Raw genomic sequence first — 22,593 nt, forward strand, 5'->3', positions numbered from 1 at the left:
GACAGGCAATGTAGCAGGTGGCAGTCCAGGCGCTGCAGGAGGCTCTCCCTCTCAACTTTGCTGCTACTTCTCCCTCACAAACCTCTCTGAACCTCAGTGTTGTCATCTGTAAGAGTGGGGTCAGTGATAGCTCCCATCCCACACAACAGGGATGGCCGTGAAGACGAGGGGCGGTGGACAGCCTCAGTGCATGTCTGCCCTCAGTAAACACACACACAGTGGCAGCTGGTGCTGACAGAAATGTGAATTCTGGACACCCAAATACAGAGTAGGTATTTGGACTGTCCTTGCCCTAAGAGATTCCAGTCCCCACAGACTCGGGTTCCAGATCCCGCCTGTGTCTCTCAGTCCACACTCACATGCTGTATCTTTTTATTATTTTATTAAATCACATACAACTCAGGGCATTAGGCCCCACCAACTTCATTAGACCAGTGGGAAGTAGGAATCAAAGGCTGGATATAGTTTCCCCATTTTTCCATGAAAGAGACAAAGACATCAAACATTACCCCCAAGGAAATGGGGTAGGAAAGGCCAAACACAAGGGACTAGGACAGTGACGGCTACCCTGAGGTTAGGAGAGTGTGGTGCTGGGGTATCATGGTCTGAGTGCTTCTGTCCCCAAATTCCTGTTGGAATCCTTATGCTGAAGGCTTTGGGGGTGGTTAGGTCATGGAGTGGAGGCCTCATGAATGGGGCTAGTGCTCCTGTACAAGAGGCCTGAGGGGGTTTATCTGTGCCTTTACTGTGTGAGGATATGGATGGGGGGGTTTCCTCTCAAACAGTGGGTCCATGGGTACCTTCATGTGGGCTTTGCTGCCCCCAGAACAGCAAAACGCCCACCTCCATTGTTCTTAGCCACACAGTCTATGCTACTTTGTGACAGGAGCCCAATGGGTTAACTCTGAGAATCACTGGACTCCTTCAGCCCCAGCCTCAGAGAACATAAGTGTCTCTTACCATCATGAGGGGCTCAGGCACATGGGAACAGATGCTGAGTGGACCCCACTTCCTGCCTGCAGATGGAGGTGTTGGGGGGTGCTGATGAGAGTAAAAGGGAGTACAAAAAGAGGGTACAGGCAGGCGTTGGAGAACAGGATGGTGGCCCCTCTAGGCCAAGAGAAGCCAGGCCAGAAAAGCTGGGGTTAGGGGCTGGAGAGGCATTCATCACTAATCTGTAACACGTGTGGCTCCCCCATCTAAAGCTGCAGATACGGAGTGCAGAGGTCAATGGTTTCTCGGCAGCCACTCTGGGTGCAGCTCCCACGGACAGCTGCTCTGTCACACTCATCTACTCACAAGAGGCAGCACGGCCATTTCCTTTCTTGGCCTAGTTCCTACTGCCTCCAAAGGTAACTGGAACGTTACTGATGTTAATAGCACCTGAGCTATTATGCTACCTGCCCAGGGCCCCAGAGATGTGGGGTCCCCCAGCTTCCTTCAAATAGCTGTGGAGTAGGGTCACAACCCATCTCCCTTCAGTGGAAAGCGCGACATCACTTCATCAGTCTGGTCCCCAAAGACTACAGCTGGACCCAACCCCAGAGACGAAGTGGAGGTAGACAGGCCCCAGGAGGAGGAGGCAGGCAGGGTACCGCTCCCAGCAGGGCTTTCCCAAGACGAGATGCGGCAGACAGGAGATTGGCAGCTTTCTGACATTACCAGGAAAGAGCCTGGCTCCTCTGAGATCATAGTCAGAGGAGGATGTAAACAATATTGCTCAGGACCATACCCAGCCGGCTCTATGTGAAGCCTTCGGTGCTGGGTAGGCCCCACCTGAGCTCAGCCCGGGTCCCTGGAGGAGCTCACACGCCGATCGTACTCTTCTCACCCTCTTTGGAGCTGGGGTCCTCCTGGGTCTTCTGCATCTCCCAGCCCCTGACCCAGGTGTAGGCGGAGGAGCCACCCAGCACCATCAAATTGCTTGTCCACCACAGGAAGCTCTTAATCTCTTCGTAGTAGAGCACAGCCAGCACTGTCTGTGCACAGGCCTTGGCCGTGCCTGACACATTATGGGTCAGGGGACTGGTGAATTTGATCTGCAGTCCTGTCACGTAGCCGATGGCAAAGCCGATCAGGCCGCCCAGCGTCATCATGATCCAGAAGTGGGCACTGTTCAGATGAGCGAAGGCCAGGAGGGCACGGAGTTCGCCCAGCACTACCATGAGGGGCAGAAAGAGCACACAGGCGTTGACATTGTTATAGAAGGTCAGGCGCCAGATACTGTGGTCTACCGCAGGGAGTACCTTTTTGGTATAGATGGCATTGAGCGAGACACAGAGGCTGGCCAGCACCCCGAAGATGGTGCCTGTCAGGGACAGGGTACCCTCAGCTCCCTCTTGGTCTATACCCAGCCAGAAACCACCTGCAACAGAGACAGAGGAGTGACAAGGTAAGGAGGGACGAGGACACAGGGAGGGGGACAGGATTCTGACGTCACAGTTCGGATTGTTCTGTGGCCCTTACCTCATCATCAGCACATACAAAGTCTAATCTCTGCACCAGTAGAGCCCAGCAGGAAGAGCCCTCTGTGGGGGTCAGTCTTGTGTGCTATGTATTCACTTGCTGATTTCTGTGCCCAAGGCCAGCGGCTACAGTGCAGACAGGCAAGCCTCTAGAGGGTCAAGTATCTCCTGTCTCAATGTTATGTATAAATCGCCCTCTATCATCTCTGATTGGGTAATAAAGACCTGATCAGCCTATGACTGGGGGTGGGGCAGTTCAGATGGGACACCGGACCCCAGTGAAAGGGTCCTGGGTAGAGAGAGAGGAGCAGAAAGAGAAGAAAGGTGTGGAGAGACCATGTGGAGACACCAGGAGGATTCACCATGAGGACACACATGGGGCGGAGCAAGTCAGGGCAAGACTCAGATGGCAAGTAACAGGGTATTTGTCTGGGCATTAACAGCTTAGAGGGTTAGAATGGTTCAGAACCTGCCTGGCATAGTGCCAGCAGCTTGTTAATAAAAACACCAGGTCTCTGTGTCTTTTATTTGGGAACTATGTGGGCTTAAGTGGGCATAGAAATGCCAAGCAGATAAAGAAAGGAAAGGGGGGTATAACCCTCCCCCAAGTTATACCAATACTCTTCATATTCCCGCAGGCAGAACCTAGCAGAGGGGGACCCTGTGAATTCTCTAATTACAATGACAATCACTGTAAGGAGGGCTAGACACTAGCACAATTGGCCTTGGGGCTAACAGTTCTAAAGGAAGAGGGCCAGCAAAGTGACCTTGGGCACTATAAAGGGACAGGGCTCTGAGCCCTGGCTTCTTGCTCAGCATGAACATGAAGTCAGAGCTGCTCATGGCCTGATGCTGCTTAGAGTCACTCCAGGTCTCTGCTCCCTCCTGGGTCACCCTCTGCTCTAAGAACCTATATGGCTCCCTTGGCCACAGCACTGGTCTTCCTGCATCTGGCCAGTACTTTATCTGTCACAGGATGGCCTCAAGCCACTGTCTTAGCTCCCCAGTTCTCGGTATGTCCACAGAGCTCTGTGTGTTTGCATCTTTCCAAGGACCCCACTATTCTTCAAGGCCAAAGCCTGCCTCTCCTGGGGACCCTTCCTCATGCCAGCTCCCTGCCGTTAAGATGCTCCTTGCCTGCCCCTGGCTGGTAGATACCTCCTTGTGTCAACACTATGGTCTCTTATAGACACCACATTCCCAAAGGCAGAGGCTTACTGCTGCTGCAGGAATCAGTGACACGGAGTAGCAGGGCCAGCACAGGCATCACAGCAATCGGGCTCTGACTGCTCTGTGCTTTTGAAGCTGAGCTGCTTGGGAAAAGTTACTTAACCTCTCTGAGTTCCAAATTCCTTCATCTGTAAAAGTTAGGGCCATGTTCTTGCTCCCACGTTAACCAATCCACTGTCTGTCTTATGACTAAAATGATCTTCCTACAGTGGATATTTCCCCCGTGGCTCCCAACTGTCCTCAGAAAACACTGCACTCATTCGAATGTGTGTTCCTATCCTGTAGTGCTTGGGCAGTCTCATACCAGCCAGGGTCTGTCAGCAAGGCCTGCTCAGATTATCCTCACTCCCTGGTCCCTCTCCACACCCACAGTCTACCGGCTCTGTCATCAACATTGCCCATGCACCAGGAGTGAGGACCCCACCCTACCTTTCTCAAACTTGTACCCTAAAACTCGGTACAGGGTTTGAAAAATACTTGGCCACAAGTTCCTAGCTGCTCAGTGGATGGAGGAGGGCACCGAGGCTGCTGTGGAGAAAGGCACACACACATCTTAGAAGCTGGAGAGAGGCAAGTGCTCTCACAGCCCCAGCCGCTTGGGGGCAGGACCAGCTTGGGCAACATAGCAAGATGCTATCTCGCAATGGCACAAGGCCCTCCAGCATCACAGGTACTTGGCCCAGCGGAGCCCACTGTGGGTTTCCCTGTGCAGCCAGAGCGCCCCAGGTCTCCCGTTGGTTACCATGGGAGCTCAGAAGGGACTCCATTCTCCTTTCTCAAGGTCCTAGACCCGGGAGGGGCTGTGAGCCCATGTCTCACGTCTAGGAGGTCATGCCAGAGATGGGCCTTCCTCACAGGAGGAAAAGAGGAAAGAGCCAACAGACGGGGCCAGTACTGGGGCAGCAGAGGCCCACTTTTCCGTGCCACTCCAGCAGGCTGCCATAGCTCTCAGCTGCCTCACTATCAGCTAGTTGTTACTTTGGGGACCCAGGGTTCTCCAGCGACTGTACCTTCCTGCATGTAAGTTCTCCCCTTAGGAGGCCCATCCCCTCTAACACTGGCAGGGCTGGTGGACTGAGTAGGACCCCAGGGTAGCGTGCAGGATGGACAGGAAGGGAAGAGTGCCAGCTCTCCTGGGGTATGTATGTGGGGGCAGTGGGAGGGGTGCTGACCTCTCTCCTCTTACCCTTGAATCCAGGAGTTGTCCAACCAGGGGAATATTTTTAGGGAGGAATGGTACAGGTTGGTCTGGTTCCTACATCTAGAGCACCCAGCCTGGGCTTTAGAGACACACAGAGACATCTAAGTAGGCCAAACAAGACAAAGTAAAAACCAGAGCAGGTACAAATGGAGGTCACTTTCTATTCATCTGGGACTCTGAGGGAAAAGATGCCCTGATCTCTGTAACCCAGCAGCCACTAAATTAATTCAAAGCGGCAAATATGTTCCCTAACACATGCTGTCCAAGCCAAAAGCCCCTACCAACATATGACTTCCGGGCACTAAAAAGATGGTCGCAGAATCAGGACACAGTGGATGAGGCTGAGGAATTTCATTTAAAAGCACACTTGGCCTGTAGGCATAGTGTTGGTTTGCATCCTGCTAACTCTCAATGGGCAGGAACAAAGCAGACGGACGGAGACACAGGCCAGGGAGTGCGGCCAACAAGAGACTGCATCTGAGACTATCCGCTTCTTAGTTGTAGGGCTGTGGGAAGGAGCACAACCTCTGCAAGCTGCAGTTTTGCAGAGATGCTGCCACTCAGAGGATGCTATGGTCACATCTGAAAGCCTAGTTAAAGCCTCTTAAAACACACACACTGGACTATTGAAATAGCTCAGTGGGCAGAGGTGCTTGTGCCAATCCTGATGACCTGAGTTCATCCTGGACCTCTCTTGACCTCTTGAGAAGAACAGTGGTGTGGGGGTCAAGAGTGTGACCCATGGAGGTAATTGCATATGTTCAAATCCCAGCTGCGAGTGATTAGCTGTGTGATCGGTTAAGTTACTGTGGGTCAAATGCTTAGATCTCAGTGCCTGGCTGGTTTGCTGTAGTGTCTGCTAACATTACTATTTTCACATTGGCTGGATCCCTAACTTGCTGGAGTCACAGCAAGGAATTTATTTGTTCTCTACAGGTCTCTTCCTATGACTGGTAATGCAAGAGACTTGGGACAGATAGCATGCAATGTCTTTAGTATTCCTGCTCCCCACAGCCCCGGAGTCCCACTCACCAATGATGACGCCGCAGGTGAGCAGGGCGTAGAAGGAGGTGGTCTGTTTCAGCAGCAGGTAGGAGAGAAGCACATTGAACACGGTGGTGAGGGAGCGTCCCACGTTGTAGAAGGCCACCCCCACGTACTTGAGGCAGAGGTTATTGAAGGTTATCATTCCGATAAAGACCACAGACAGAGGCAGCACACTTCGGGCCACCTTGAGGTCCAGGTTTAGGGTGGGGAAGTCAACTGTGCCAGGGCAGCAGGTGGCCAGAGTGCTGAGGCCCTTGCACAACAGTGAGGTCACCAGGCATTGGTAGAAGGTGACAAAGATGGGGGTATCCAGCTGCAGGGAGGGGCTATCCAGGAGGTACTTGTTGAGGAATACCATGGAGATGGAGGTGACCCAGTAAAGAGAGACCACCAGCGCGATCTGCAGAGCCCGTAGCAGAAATGGCTTGTTCCCGCTGTCTGCCTCCTCGGAGACAGCAGAGGCTCCAGTCAGCGCCATGCGCAGGATCCTGGACCGCTTCAGAGGGACCCTGTTCATGGTGGCAGAAGAGCTAGGTCACCTCACGGCCAGAAGCATTCCCTGGACTACAGGGCTTCAAGCTGCTAGGGCCTGTGGCTGCAGCCTTCAATTGTCACAGGGGGTGACCTATCGGTCCCCTCCTTCTTGGATGAAGTTCTGCTTCCGGATTTGCCGAGGTGCACCGCTCCTCATCTTGCTCGCTCCCGGGGAAGGGGGTCGGGAGGATGGTAGTCACATGAAATAAGACCCAGGGAAGGGAGAAGGGGCCTAACTAAGTATGTGGGCCCTGACAGCCATGGCTAGATTGGCTATAGGAGGCACGTGAGTCTCAGGGAGAAGGAAGCGAGAGAGCGACAGAAGGGCAGAGCGGAGGAGGAAATCGTTGGACTCGGACCGCGTGGGAAGCGGTGAGCGGAGAGGGAGGCGTAGGCTGCGGGAGCTCCCGGAAGCACGGGCGAGCGGAAGGGAGGGCGTGCTGCAGGGATCAGATCACCCAGGCCCAGGGAGGAGTCTCCAGGGACAGGGACCGGCCCGCGGCTGCCACGAGCCGAACCCAAGTTCCGGCTCAGCGTCGCCCGTCCCGGGCCACTTACCGAGCGGGGCGGGCCTAGCGCGCATTTCCTGACACGCCTACGAGCCGCCTTAAAGGGCCAGCTCGCCCGGCCTTTCCCACTTCTCGCGGCCGTCAGGAGCGCGCCGGCAAGTCTGCACCTGTGCCCACAGACACGCCTTCTTCCGGAAACCTCCGAGGCCAGGGAAGGGTTTTCTAGTGCTATAGCCTCTCCCATTTTCTGGAAGGTTTAGTCATTCTTTCCTCCACCCGCACTGTCTGTTCCCCTGGCCTCTTCAGATCCACTAGGCTAGGATCAGGTGCATCTTCAGCATCCTCCTGAGACCCCCACACCAGCCCTTTGCTCCCGGCTCCCCACTGTTGCATCTCCCCCATCCCGCGAGCTCAGGCCACTCGGGAAGACCTTGTTGCAGTCTCTCCTTTCTTCCTACCCCTGTTTTCACTTCCAGACCTAGTCAGGAGGGCCTGAAGTCTGGGAGATCCAAGTAGCACTTCAGAGGCCATAATAAAGTCTATTCTGGATGCCCAGACTAAAGCCTCTGAGCTTCCCAATGCAGTATCCCCCTTCCCGGGGCACTTCCCCTTCAAGAACGTACCGTCTGTCCACCCGACTGGGCTCCGGCGTCCTGGCTGATAGAGGGACCTGGTGCTCACCCCCGGCGGCGCCCTCGGGTGCACCTGCAGCACCGCCTTCGGCTGCTTTTGCAACGCTGCCCAAGCCGCGCCCCCGAGCACGACTTCCTGCTCGCTGTCCCCAGCGTGCGCCACGTCGGGCTCTGGGCTAGGTGGGGTGATTACCCCGGGAGCCCATCCAGAAGGCTCATTTCCTTTATCTAAGGCCAACGTCGTCTCCTGCCCTCCGCCCCAGCCAGCCTGGTACTTCCTCCAACCTGTTACCGTTGCTGGCACATCCCTTAACCAAGATGCGTCCTTGACCCTTAGGGTCCAAGCACGTGCTTCCAGAAGAGCCACCTAAAGCCTCACTCCCTGATGGGGGTACCCTTCCCAGTCCTGGGCACCAGGATTTACACCTGGGCTTCTGAAGGACTGGCTTTTCTCTGGTTTCTCCCAAGCTCCATTATTGGGCAGGCAAGTTTGCCCTGGGCCGAGCTGGTTTTATTGTGGAAATGGTTCCAGATTTATTGCTTGTGTGGTTGGCTATAAAGGTGTCGGTTTAACGTATTTCAATTACTGTTTTATTAGTAAGGCCTGATGGTAAAGGGCTTGTAATCCCAATCGAGGTAGGAAGATCAAAAGTTCAAGGCCTGTCTGGGCCGCAATGTAAATTCAAGGCCAGCCTGGGCAACTTAGACTTGTCTCAAAAAGTGAGTGGGCTTAGACATGCATACTGAGACATGAGACATGGATAAAGGGTTGGGGGTGTGGCTCAGTGTTATAGAGCTCAGTGGTAGCATGCTTGCTTGGCACGCACAAGATCCTGGGTCCAATTCCCATTACAGCAAGGGAAAGGGGTGTGGGGAATCAGTACTATTTGTCAAAATATAAAATTGGAATACATTTAGCTATAGATCTCCTGGTTTTAATGGACAGCTCCACTCTCCACTGGGATAGGAGTGAAACTGGTTGCCCACCCCAGTGGACATCGGGAGCACCCCAGAGTACATGGGGGGAGCACCCCAGATATGCCTGGGGGAGCACCCCATAGTACATGGGGAGAGTTATCAAAGAGTGAACCAAATCCACAGACCTGTGAGTGGGTGGAGGACTCCAGAGGCAGAGCTAGTGCTCAAGGTTGGGGCAGGAGAGCCAGGATTAGGAGTGCCTGTCAACAGGAGGAGGAGTGCCAGTCAAAGGAGCATGTACCAGTCAAAGGAGCATGTACCAGTCAAAGGACTGTGTACCAGTCAAAGGAGCGTGTACCAGTCAAAGGAGCATGTACCAGTCAAAGGAGTGTGTACCAGTCAAAGGAGCATGTACCAGTCAAAGGAGTGTGTACCAGTCAAAGGAGCATGTACCAGTCAAAGGAGCGTGTACCAGTCAAAGGAACACATCTTTTAGGCAAAACTGGGGAAGATGCAGAGATGAGCAGGGGGCCAGTTTCTCTTTCAGTCCAATTTATAAGACATCGTCTTTATTTCCTGGGCTGACTTCTGTTAAGCATTTGGCTTTGGACAGCACAGGCCTTCTTAGGTGTTCTGCCTTGGGTCAAGAACAGTGTATGCTGAATCTATCCATGTATGTATTTAGTCTCCAAGCAAGTAAGCCTTTTCAGATTAGCAGCTCAACTCTGAGGACCAAGAGATGTCATTGCTCTTGGCAAGGACACACCCTACAGTTAGGGTTTATGGAAGACTGGAATCTTGCCACGTGTTTCATACACAGCAGGCCAGCCCCCTGTAGGTGGAGCCATCATAGTCTCTGGTCTACGGACAACAATGTCGAATCCCAGACATGCAAGTTGATCTCGGGGAGCCCTGGAGGAGGAGGTTGAGCAGTCTGGATTTTAATCCTGGCCGGTTTGCCTCCTGAGCTGAAGTCAACTCACTCCGGATGCTGTGGCTTGAATGTCCTTGGTTCCCCCTGAAACCTATGCATTTGAGATTTGTTCCCTACTATGACGACAAGGAAAGTGGAGGGGCCTTGGAGAAGTGGAACCTGATTGGACATTTTCCGGTCCATGAAAATAATAGTTTTCATGGCCCCCCACACACCTCAGGCAGCTCCTCAGAAGGCTTTGTGAGAAAAGCTTGAGCCTGGCTCTTTCTTCCTGTTCCACACTGGGGACAAGAAGTCTTTATGTTCCTGTGTTTGCTCTTGCTCTGGCTACTTTCATGAGGGACAGGTGCCACGCCCTTGAAGCACTGAGCTGGCAACTGAAGAAACTCGTTAGGCTTATTAATAGCTGCAGTCAGTTAGCTGCATCAGACCTTAGACATGCCAGGTCTAGGGAGTGTCCTGGTTTGGTGGTTTGACTACGTTTGGGCCCCATAGACTCATGGTTGAGTGCTTGGCCCACAGCACTATTAGGAGGGGTGGCCTTGTTGGAGGAAGTGTGTCACTGTGGGGATGGGCTTTGAGGTTTCTTGTGTTTAAGCTCTGCCCAGTGTGGAATGAGAGCCTCCTCTTGGGTGCCTTTGGGTCAGGATGTAGAATTCTTGGCTCCTCCAGCACCATGTCTGCCTGGATGCTGCCATGCTTCCTGCCGTGATGATAACGGACTAAACCTCTGAAACTGTAAGCCAGTCCCAATGAAATATATACAAGTTGCCTTGGTCATGGTGTCTCTTCACAGCAATGGAAACCCTAACTAAGACACCTGGCATTGCTGCTTCTTGTTTTACTTCTGAAGGATGTGCCCGGGCCCAGGTTGTACCAGTTTCTAGGATATCTGCCACAGGGGCGACTTGGTAGCCCTACAGCTGAACCACTGTCTGGTCTCTTCCTCTAGCTCAGCCGTTCATCAGTTTTCTCTCCCACCGCAGCTGTGAGCTGCCTGGTGGTAGAGTGTGCTGGGGCAGTGGTGACGAGCGGTAATTGGCACCCTGTGGCCTCAGCACTAAACATACACAGAATAACTCACATTGCCTTACCTTCTGCAAAACAAACCAAGTGTGTGGCTCATTTGGTAGAGCTCTTGCCTAGTGTGTGTGAAGCCCTGGGTTTGATCCCCAGAACCACATCAAACTGGACGCAATGGCATGTGCCGCTAACCTGAGCATTGAGAAGTGGGGACAATTTAAGGTCATTCTCAGCTATACAGCAAGTTCAGGCCAGCCTGGATTACACAACACATTACAAAAAAGATGAAGGAGAAGGAGAAGGAAGAGGGGAGGAAAAAAGGAAAGAAAGTAGGTAGATAGGTAGGTAGCTATGTAGGAAAGAAGGAAGGAGGGAAAAAAGGAAAACCACTAAATAAAAGAAACTGAGATTCAGAGAAGTAAAGTAACCTATGACCCTCCTAGGGTTCTAAAGGCTTGTAAAAGGCAGGGCTGGGATTTGAACCTGGGCAATCATTCACTAACTAAACCACTAATGTTCTTCTGCCTCTCTTGGTGTATAGCACTGTGCACCCCAGGGCATCTCCTGCCTCCTCTTCCCTCCCACCTCTCCTTTTCCCCTCCCTTCCTATCTTCCTGCCTTCCCTTCCTCCTTCCTTAACCCTCCTTCTCTTGCATCCTTCCTTCCTGTGCTGGGGATTGAACCCTGGCCCTCATGCATGTTAGGCAGGTGCTCCACTACTTAACTATATCTAGAGCACACCCCTCCCCCATTTTCCTTTAAAATTTTTGAGGCAGGGTTTTATTGTCATCTAGCTGGCTTTGAACTCACTCTGTAGCATAGATGGTCTTGAACTTGTGACCCTTCTGCCTCAGCCTCCTAGTAGCCATGATTGTACCTATATCACCAAGCCCAGGCAAAGCATTTTCACATGTTGGAAAACTGCTCAGAACATCAAAGCTTTACAGAACCTTAGGGGCTTTTCATGTCCCCCCAGCCCCCAGATATCACAGAGATGGGCATGGGTTCAAAAGGACTGAATTTCTCCAGAGTAATTGCTACAAAGATGGAACTCAGCTTGCCTAACTGTTCCCAGAACCGCCAGCATCGTGACCTCTGCTCCAAGAGCACGAGGCTAAGGTCTAGGAGTCTGTTGTTCTTTGAGACTTACCACATGGTCTGCACACAGTAGGTCTGCAGAAAATGTGCAGTGGATGAATATGAGACAGATACTAAGGCTCTTAGGTATGTGTCAGCCCTACCAAGAGGGCTTGCTCAGCACATCATAGATGTACAGGGCTGAATAACCTCTCCCTGAAATCTTATGCACAGCCTCAGAATGAGAGTAGAAATAGACTTTTTACAGCTAGGGCTGGCTGAATTAAAACGAGCACATGCCAGTTCAAAGCAAACCCTAAACCTCATGAATGGTTGTGGTGGTTTAAACATGCTTGGCCCAGTGAGTGGCACTGTTAGGAGGTGTGGCCTTGTTGGGAGAAATGTGTCACTATGGGGGTGGGCTTTGAGAGGCCTTCCTTCTAGCTGCCCGGAAACCAGTCTTCTCCTTTCTGCCTTCAGAACAAGATGTAGAATTCTCAGCATCTTCTCCAGTACCCGTACTGCCTGAACACAGCCATGCTCCTTCCTTGATGATAATGGACAGAACCTCTGAACCTGTAAGCCAGCCCCAAATAAACGTTGTCCTTTATGAGTCTCGCCTTAGTCATGGTGTCTGTAAAACCCTAAGACACTGGTGTCTTTTAAGGTGAAGCAGGTTTAGAGGTTGTCTTAGTTGGGGTTTCTATTGCAGTGAAGAGACCACAGCAACTCTTTATTTTAACTGGTTTTTCGAGACAGGATTTCTCTGTGTAACAGAGCCCTGGCTGTCCTGGACTCACTTTGTAGACTAGGTTGACCTGAAACTCAGAGAGATCTGCTTGCCTCTGCATCCCAAGTACTGAGATTTAAAGTCATGAGCCATAGGGCCTGCCTGACTGTGGCAACTCTTATAAGGGAAAACATTTAATTGGGGCTGGCTTACAGTTTAGAGGTTCAGTCCATTATCATCATGGTGGGACGCATGGCAGCGTGCAGGCAGACATGGTGCTGGAGAAGGAGTTGAGCATTCTACATCTTTATCCACAGGCAGCAGAGACTGTGAGCCACACAGGGTGTAGCTTGAACATGTGGAACCTCAAAGCCCACCCCCACAGTGACACACTTCCTCCAGCAAGGCCAAGAGGATCTTCTAACAGTGCTACTCCCTGTGGGCCAAGCATTCAAACACTTGAGTCTATGGGGACCACTTCTATCCAAACTACCACAGAGACAAAGGCACAAAGGTGACATTCATGCCAGAGGACATACAATCTGCCTTCAAGTTAAACTCCAGAGCATATAGTATATGCTCTTAGAGAGGACCTGAGTTGGGTTCCTAGCACCTACAGCTGATGGATGGCTTGCAATAGTCTATAATTCCAGCTCCTGGGAGGCTTCTGGTCTATGTATGCCCTCCCTGCCCCCACTTAAAAATAAAAACCCTAAACAAATACCACTTCATAATAAACTGTCTCTATTTCTGTTTCCAATCTTTGGGAGCAGCAGCAAGTGTCCTGGGACTCATATTCACACCTTGGTAATGTCTACAACAGCACCACCCATGAGGCAATCTGCTCCTGTAGCTGGGGTCCCTGGGGCTGACCTGCCTGCTGACTCAGCTCAGTTTCTGGACCTCCACAGGGGGTTTGTACAGTGCTGGCAGTAGCTTCCTTCCTGCAGTATCTGTGGCTAAGGAACGGGCTCCACCTCTAGGTTGTAGACTTGCTCTTGTCTCTTTCCTTAAGGGCTAACCCAGGGACACAGAAACACCCCCAGGAAGGCAGGTTCATCTTAAGATCACATGCTTTTCTTTTCCAGAAACCTTGCCCCTGAGGGCAGTCTCTGCCAGAAGTGTCACCATGAAGTTCTGCTGGGTCCACCCACTGTTTAGACCCGACCCAGACCGGCACAACTGCTCCTTTTTCTTCTATTCTGTCTCTTAAATTTTATTTATTTATTTGAAATTATAATGGAATTACACCATTTCCCCCTTCTCTTTTCTTCTTTCAAGCCTCTCATCCACCTCTCTTTCCTCTCAGATGCTGCCCAGAGCCTAAGTATGCACTGAAACTCCCTGACGCTGGTTCTTCTTACTCTTCTGTTCTATGGGCCAGAGCATTTCCTGAAGCTGACAGAACAGAGTTGTGGGGTGGAGAGAATGGGTGCACCCATTATAATACAAAAGAGGCACACCAGAATAATGCCTCTTTTGTAAGAACTGTCTCACAAGAACGGAAGGCACTTCACAGAAACTGTTCCGCTTACAGCCCTCTAAGAGCCCATTACCCCCAATCTACCACTGCCTGTCAGCGCCACCCTCAGCTTCCAGGGTTTAACCCCAATGGATGCTGAGAACGTGAGTCAAATTCAGATCACAGCTCCAGGGCTTCAGCTTTGGAAGAACAGATGGTCGAATGTCATGGTGTTGTCATTTGGGAAGTCAATGATCTTGTGACCATGAAAAAAACATATTGCATGGGCGCGAGTGTGTGTGAACGCGCGCACGCGCGCGCGAACACACACACACACACACATATACAAACTTAGATATACATACATATACATACTCAGATACACACACACACACACACACACACACACACTTTTTGATATAGGAGCTCTCTATATCCCAGGCTTGCCCAGAGCTCAGTGTAGTATAGGCTGTCGTCAGACTCGGATAATCACCTGTCTGAGTCTCTTGAGGGCTAGGATTACAGGTGTACATCACTACACTCAGCCTTGGTTCGCTTTTTTAAAAAATAGGTTTATTGTGTGTGACTTACTGGTTTTGTGTGCAGTACGTGGGTGGGTGCAGCTATGGAGAGAGTGCTAGCCTTCCACTCTGTGGATCGTGCAGATAGGTTTAGTCAGGGTTGATGGCATTTGTCTTTATTTACTGAGCTGTCTTGCCAGCCTGGTTGGTTTGTTTGTTTAGACTGTCTTACTATGTAGCCCAGGTGACCTCAAACTCACAGGGATTCTCCTGCCTCAGCCTTCCTAGTGCTGGGATGTTAGGAGCATCCCCGACTAGTTGGTACCATGCCCAACTTGGAGACATTTGAACAATCTGACTACACCAGAAACACAAACTGGTCATTTGGGGGTATTCTTAGCAGCTGACCACTTGTTTCTAAGCACAGAAAAGTGTAGAAATCTTTCTCTGTGCTCCATATGAGGCAATTATCCCGCATTGTGTCCACTGGTAGACACACGCATGTTTATCATGGTCCAACAATTAATGGTAATTGAGAGCTGTATTTTCTGTGTGAAGAAATTGTTACCTTTCAGCTGTTTAAATAAACAGGAAGATGGAGAGACAGTTGGTGTGAACATTAAAGCAGATAACTTTAGAAGGAACATTTTACTTGTTCAGAAGCAACAAATGTTTGTATAAATTTAAGTAAGATGATTAAGTGGGATAATTGAAATTCAATTACTTTTTATATTCTCTGTCTTTGGCAGAATAGTCTTTAACATTAAACAAAAGAATTTAATTCCATTAGGTTTCTAATAACTCAAAACAGTGTTATTTGAGAATTATTCATATTTTATGATATCAATGGAAAGAAAAATGTCTGTTTTGCAACCTAAAAGTTTTATAAGGAAGAAAAGTTCTGATTATTAAAATAGAATAGGATCCATTCCTATTAAATCCCAGACAGCCATAACAAAGGATGTAAGAAACAATTCTAGTTTTGTTTCTGCCAGAAAATACCCTAATACAGAGCAGCTTTGGGGAGAGGGAGTTTATTTTAGCTCATAATTCCAGGTTCTTCTGTCACTGTGGGGGAGCTGAGGCAGGAACCTGAGTTAGCTGGTCACATCCCTGGCAGAGAGAGAGGATTGTGATTGTGTGCTCAGTGCTGGGCTAGCCTTCTCTGCTGTTGTGCAGTGGTTGCATACTCAGTGCCGGGCTAGCCTTCTCTGCTGCGCAGCGGGCAGTTCAGGGATGGGCACCAGGGAATGATGCTCCCATTCAGATTACTTTGATCACAGCGATAAAAGGAAACTAAGATTGACTTCAGCACAGGGACTCAGTCTGTGATGTTATGTCTACAGTGATGGCTGCAGACTCCAATTACCTCAAGATCTTACTTTCGATAATGACAGGACATTAGTTAATAGAATGAGAAATCCCTGAGAACAAAGAAGACATTGAGGCTATGGGCTATGGTAGGATACAGTAAGTATTAACTAAACATGTCTGACTTGTGTAGAAAATTTTGCCCAGAAACTCAAAATACATTTTTCTCACACACATAGTGAAGCTTAGGAAGGAACATGTGTTAGGGCTTTTCTTCAGGGGAGTTTTCTAATGTTCCTTTTGCTGTCAAATAACTGCGGGGTGTTTCTGTGCCCATTTTAGCTCCGGAACAAAGACACAGAAACCTGCTGTTTTTATTAACAAGCTGCAAACCTACACTGGGCAGGTTCTGAATTTTTCTAACCTGACTAGGCTGCTAATACCCAGTCACATGTCTCTACTTGTCAGCTGAGTCTTGCTGGCTTGCTCTGTCCCTGTGTGTCCTGACAGCTGCTCTTTCATGGAGACTCAGGGCAAATCCTCCTGACTCATCCACATGGTCTCTCCTTCTCCTCTCCCTGTGGTCCTTCTCTATTCTTCTGGCTCTTTATGGGACTCTGACTGGAATGGGAAGTCCCACCCTGTTCTCTTCTGCACAACTAATTGGGTGATCAGCTCTTTTATCAACCAATCAGAAGTGATGGGAGACAATTTTTACAAAACAGACCGGAGATGGTCGACCATGCCATCTTCCAGACTGCAACCAGATGTCTGGGTGAAGAAATCAGCGTCTGAATACACAGTGCACAAAACATCCCCCAATACAGGACTATATTTTCCAACCAAAATAGATGAAACCACAAACTCAGGAGAGAAGAAAGCCGGAACACTCAGAAGCACACAAGGATTAAGCAAAGGGACAAAGAAGAAATGTGACTGTAGACTGTGGGAGGCAAATTAAAAGGAAATGACGTTAATGAGTCAAAACCCACATGATACAAGAAAAACTGAGCTTAGAGGGGCTCACAGGCACACGTGGCAGGGAAACTGCTAACCCTGTTTTGAAAATCATCCTGGGAACTTCTCAAGAGTGTGGTGTAGCATCTGCCTGCTGGTGTAGTGATGGAGGGTGTGTGAGAACATGATGGAATGAGGGAAGACAGATGTGGGGAGCCAGGGAAGGAGGCAGGGAAGGAGGCAGGGTTGCTGTCATTTATTATCATTATTTCTGTAAAGATCAACTTGTCTTAAAATATTTGTTTATTTATTTATTAATTAATCAACTAATTAATTTAATCTGCATGGACATTTGCCTGCTAGATCAGTTCTTCTTTCCGAAGGTTTGTTTATTTGCTTGTTTATTCTGCACAGCAGAAGAAGGTCCCGAGACAGACAGTTGCAAGCCGCCATACGAGTGCTGGAAACTGAACTCAGTACCTCTAGAAAACAACCGAGCCATCTCTCCAGCCCCAGGATTGCTGTTCTTACAACAATCCATTCTCAAGGAAATTAAGCGGGGTCTCATGACAACGCTGCTAATGTATCCTAAGGACAGCGTCTTCTCTGTAGGGACCTAATCACTTCTATTAGGTCCAGCTTGTTCTACCATCTTGTCGCTGAAAACCTTAGGAAGACAAAGTCAAAAAATATTCTACCATAGCATCTAGAATAGAGCAATCTATAGGGGCAGGAGGTACAGAAGCCTTTGTGTAGGAAGTAGGCTGGGAGAAATGAGAAACCATCTAAGGGATATACATAAAGATCTTTTGCTGGCTCGGGAATTATTCTAAAGTGGCTGATGTTGCTGATGTCTGAAAATATACCAAAGGCCCTTGACTTGAATACTTACTCTAAATGGGAGATAGTAGATGAAGGCTTTTTTGTGGGGCTGATGAAAACATTCTAAAGCAATTGTAGTGATGGACTTAGAGCCCTAAGTATACTAAAAATTGCCGAGCAGCGGACTTTAAGTGGGTAAGCTCTACGGCGCGTGATTTATGTCTTAATAATGGTGTTTTTAAAAGCTATGGAAATTTATAAGTGAGTTAAGCAAGGCTGCAGAATAGAAGATCAATACAAAAATCAATTGTTTTTGTACAAGTAGAAATAAACAAGTAGAAATTGAGGTTTTTAAAATGCACCACTTAAAATAGCCAACAACAATGAAAAGCAACTACACACCAGAAAAAAAAAAACCCTGCCCTGAAATGTTATGGATAACTCTAACAAAATATGTGCAAGATCTACTGCTGAACTTTTCCTAAGGAAGCAGGAGATATTCATAGTTAAAGTAACTGCAAATAGTAAAGTTTTCGATTTTCCCAATTTGGTGCATAGCTGAATATAACTGGTCTCTCTCTCAGTTCTACCAGGTTTGCTTTCTATCTTCTAAGGCTTTGAAGATGCCAAGTGTTGATGTCAGGCTCTTTATGGTTCAGCAAGACTCCATTCAAATCCATTTTGAGGACAAAGGCTGTGCACCTTGGTAGGCATATGAACAGAAGCAGTAGCCCAGACGGATAAATAGCTTATACCTTAAAGTAGAAGGGGATGATATAGATCTGTCAAGTAAATCAAAGCTAATGGTTATATTACAATCATATGAGGAAAATGAAGCCCGAGAACTTATCAGACACACTGACTAAGGTAAGGGTGTAGCTCCTTCACCTGCATCCCATAGACACCTAATCCTTCAATTGGTAGGTGTGGCCTTGTTGGAGGAGGTGTGTCTCTGTGGTGTTAGGTTTGGTGGGCCTCCTCCTACGCTTAGGCAAGCTATTGCAGATGAGAGCTTCCTCCTAGCTGCCCGAGGATGCCAGCTTCTCCTAGTTGCCTTTGAATCAAGATGCAGAACTCTCTGGGCCAAGCATATTCAAACTACCGCACAGCCCCTCAGCCCTATCATCTGACCCTTGTGTATTTATTAGGGAGTGACAGGAAGAGAACTCCAGGATGTCCCAGGGATTTCCTTTCAGCTAATGTTGTCCCCAATGTTGATGCTCTTCCACTAGGCTTGGTTATCTCCTGGGCACACCTCACACTGTTAGGCCTCTTTGAAATTCTTTGAACTCTGCTGAGGTTGCTTCAACCCTTTGAGACATTCTGTGTCTGTGTGTACACATTGATGTTAGTATTTAGACTGGATAAAATGAAGCTGTGTTTGATTCAGCGGATTGTCAAGGAAAGTGGGGGTTACTTGGCAAACCCCAGCCAGCAAAACTGACGTGATTTGCAAATCTGTTATTCGGTCTATTTAGACATTTTGGAAAGACACGGGTCTGTCTGTCTGTGCTTCTGCCTTGGCACACTCATGACAACGAAGATCTGTCTCACTGTGCTTGTTTTTCACCTGTGTATCCATCCATTTGGGGTGTGCCCGTTCAGAACTTGTACCCTTTTTGAAATTGGATGGTTTATTTTTATTGTGGGGTTCTAATAATTCTTTGTATAATTTAGATGATAGTCTTTTGCCAGGGATGTTTTACAAATATTTTTCCTACTGGTTTCTCACTCTACCCACTGTGTAGCTCAGGCTGGCCTTGAACTCACAGCAATTGTCCTGGCTTAGCCGCCTGGGTGCTGGGATCACAGGTGTCAACCACTCTGCCTGGTTTGCTTTCTTTTCTGATTGTCTTTACAGTACCATTTTCAGGCGATACAATTAAAATTTTTAATTGAAATCCAAATTTTTAATAAAACCCAAATTACCAAATGTGATTTCTTTCTTTTTCTTTTTTGTTTTTTTTTTTTTTTAGATAGGGTCTCATTATGTACTTCTGATCTGGAACTTGCTCTGCAGGCTGGCCTAGTTCACCGAGATCTGTCTGCTTCTGCCTGAGATTAAAAGCTACCACACCTGGCTGCCTTTTTTTTTTTTTTTTTTTTTTTCTCATGGATCATGGAAAGTTGATGATTTGGTTTTCATGGGCAGGGCTTACCATCCATCTTTGATGTCCGGGAAATAGGTTTGAATTGACCTGTGAGGGGTTTTCCAGGAGCCCTCCCCAACCTGTCAACTGAGGTGCAGGAGGAGCCTGGGAATGTTCTCACAGGTGTGCCTTGGTGTGTGTGTAAATACACACTGGAGTTACATAGTGTCCAGAAGCAAACTTACTACTAGTGCAAAAACAATCTGGATGGGCAGTGCCTTTAGAGAAAGGAAACCAAAAGGCTAAAGTTACAGAACCCTTCTTGAAGTGGGTGGGGCAGTTGACCTCCCCACACACCCTGGTGATGACAAAGTTGGCAAGCTGCCTGTTCGTGTCTCTATAGTAACCCACTTTGAGGACAACCCAGCATTCTCTACAATGTGTATAGAAGGGGTTGGAAAAGTGTGTTCGCCTTAAAACCCTTGAAAAACTAGAGCAGCTTCGTTCCAAACAGAAAATCTGGAGACGGTCCTGGGGTCCTTCGGAAGGAGGTGGGCCAGTGCATCGGGGTGTATTTCTATGATGGAATGCCATTGGCTGCTGTGATCAGGACCTTCCTGCAGCTGAACAGTAATGATAATCTAATGAGCTCACCAGTGAATAAGCCAAAAATGCTGTCCCTTCAGACAGAGAGGTGGGTGGAACTCAAAGACATCTCAGTGGTGCTGGAGAGATGGCTCAGTGGTTAGGAGCATCGGCTGCTCTTCCTGAGGACAGAAGGTACAGCAGGCATGTGCTCCACAGACACACATACAGGCAAAACATTCATACATGTGAAATACAGCAAAGCGTTTTACCGAGGGAAGGGAAAGAAGACACCAAGGAGTGCACATTAATACAAAGTTCTAGAATAGATAAATATACAATCCTGGGCTGCCTGAGGTGGCTGAGGCTGATACCAAACAAATCACGAACCTTCTGGAGCGATGGGATGTTTTCTGTTTCATCGTTTTCCTTGTCAGTCACTGTCTTGGTTGTGCTTATTGCACAGATAAGTAAAACTTTCAGAGCTCCAATTCTGCAGCCACGAACCTGTGCGTAGTCAGTTTTCACCAAGGCTGACATTTAAGGAGGCACGTGAAGAACTAGCTCAGCGGCGAGGGCCGGTTCCCGTGCTTCAGAGGACCAGAGTTTGGTTTCTAGCATTTACGTTGGGTAGCTAAACCGGGACTCCAGCTCAGGGGATGTCAACTCTTCTGATGTCCTCCTCCGTCACCCGCACTCCTGTGTGTATACCCCCACACAGATACACACACATAAATTAAGTACATCTTTGTTTTAAAAGTTGATCGAGGGCCAGAGAGATGGCTCAGTTGGCAAAGCAGTTATCCTGTAAGGATGAGGATTCAAGTTTGACCCCTAGAACTGAAGTAGAAGAGGAGTAAGGTTGTGCATGCTTGTAACCCAGCCCTGGGGACACAGAAGGATTCCTGGTTCTCACTAGTTAGCAGTTTAGCCCGATTGTTGAGTTCCAGGTCAGTGAAGGACCTTGTTTCTAAAACCCAAGGCTGAAGAAGCCATGACATTGACCTTTGGTCCAGATGCATTCACATATGTGTTAGAGTATACACATACACACACACACACACACACACACAAACACACACACACTTTCTCTCACACACACTCACACACTCTCTCACACACACTCATTCACACATACACACACACACTCACTGACACATACATATACACTCACTCTCACACACACACTCATACACATACTCACACACACACACACTCATACACACACCACTCACACACACACACTCACACATACACACACACTTACACACTCACACACACACTCACACATACTCACATACACACACACAGGTAGACTAGTTCAAACAGAATTTTCTTAATATATCACTGTGTATGTTTTAGGTTTTACTTCTCTCTCTGCTTCCCGCCTTCTCTTTAGACTTTTTAGAAATTGTTTCCCTGCAATTATGCATTCATCTGGCAAAGCTGCTCCAAGCTTTTCCGAATTCTCCATATATTATCAAAGGAGATCTGACTGGAAAGGCATTGTCCAGGCTTTGTGAGGTCGGAGTACCCTCAGGATAGCCTCCCACTTCCTTGTATTTTGAAAGCAATTTTGTCTGCTTTCTTGACTGTCTCATTGTAAAGATTCATTTTCAGTCATCTGTGCCCACTCTACCTATTTATCTGTTTTTACAACGCCATCGATATTTATTTGTATTCTCTTAGAAGTCAGGACAAACTGACAGTTCACTGCTTTGACAAACAAACTGAGCAGACAGGAGAGACAGAAAAGCAGTTAGGCCATTTGATCCCAACAACAGAAACCTAGAGAGAATACCATAAAAAGAAAAAAATGACCGCCCATGATTCCGTGCGTTTGCCCCTCCCACTCTCTTTCGGCCATCTTCTTTCGCTGTCACCATGGTGCGAATGAATGTTCTGGCAGATGCTCTCAAGAGCATCAACAACGCCGAGAAGAGAGGCAAATGCCAGGTCCTCCTCAGGCCGTGTTCTAAGGTCATCATTCGGTTCTTAACTGTGATAATGAAGGGACACATTGGTGAATTCGAGATCACTGGTGATCACAGAGTTGGGAAGATCGTTGTGAACCTCACAGGAAGGTCGAACAAGTGAGGAGTTATAAGTGTTAGGTGTGATGTTCAACTCAAAGACCTAGAAAAATGGCAGAACAACCTGCTCCCATCACGGCAGTTTGGTCTTATTGTGCTGACAACCTCCGCTGGCATCATGGACTACGAAGAGGCAAGATGAAATGTAAAGCATAAATAAAAGGCTCTTGGACTATGAAAAAAATAACCATTGGCACACAAACAAATGCATGCAGAATGAACTATAAAGTCCCTAGATTCTGTCAGCAAGTCATGTGATGCTGGAAAAGTTCAATTTCTCTTTTGTTGCGATATCCTTTTCAACCCAAACCCATTCAATGGAAACGCAACTCAGTAATAAGGGAAACAACTCTGTGTCTATTTTGGGAAGATTTACCACTGAGCTCTCTGTTCCCCTCCTAGGAGATCCTCTTTTCCTTCTCCTCCTCTGACCCCTCCTCTTCCCTTTTACT

The 22,593-nt window shown here is 48.5% G+C and overlaps 1 protein-coding gene and 1 pseudogene across 3 annotated transcripts; one reads left to right on the forward strand and one right to left on the reverse strand.

Moving 5' to 3' along the window:
* Window positions 1-422: 422 nt before the first annotated feature.
* Window positions 423-7,673, reverse strand: SLC35C1 (solute carrier family 35 member C1). 2 transcript variants are annotated; one of them, XM_080931547.1, is made up of 3 exons: window positions 7,610-7,673; window positions 5,929-6,452; window positions 423-2,365 (listed from the first exon to the last, which is right to left on the reverse strand). In XM_080931547.1, exons 2-3 carry the CDS (start codon window positions 6,419-6,421, stop codon window positions 1,806-1,808), a joined length of 1,053 nt encoding a protein of 350 aa, XP_080787673.1. In that variant the 5' UTR covers window positions 6,422-6,452; window positions 7,610-7,673; the 3' UTR covers window positions 423-1,805. The 2 variants fall into 2 exon arrangements, with proteins under 2 accessions (XP_080787673.1, XP_080787672.1); XM_080931546.1 differs by lacking the exon at window positions 7,610-7,673 and having other exon boundaries at window positions 5,929-6,789.
* A 14,248-nt stretch (window positions 7,674-21,921) lies between these two features.
* LOC308431949 (small ribosomal subunit protein uS8-like) lies at window positions 21,922-22,283 on the forward strand (annotated as a pseudogene). Its single transcript has one exon. The product of its transcript is annotated as a small ribosomal subunit protein uS8-like (transcript).
* The last annotated feature ends 310 nt before the right edge of the window (window positions 22,284-22,593 follow it).

This window comes from Micromys minutus, assembly GCF_963924665.1.
Source record: "Micromys minutus genome assembly, chromosome: 17".
NCBI classification, from domain to species: domain Eukaryota; kingdom Metazoa; phylum Chordata; class Mammalia; order Rodentia; family Muridae; genus Micromys; species Micromys minutus.

Coding starts and splice junctions, on each gene's coding strand:
- SLC35C1 (XM_080931546.1), bottom strand. CDS start 6,460: ATGAACAGGGTCCCTCTGAAGCGGTCCAGGATCCTGCGCATGGCGCTG. Junction 2,366..5,928: donor CACCTGCGGCGTCATCATTG/GTGAGTGGGACT, acceptor TCTCTGTTGCAG/GTGGTTTCTGGCTGGGTATA.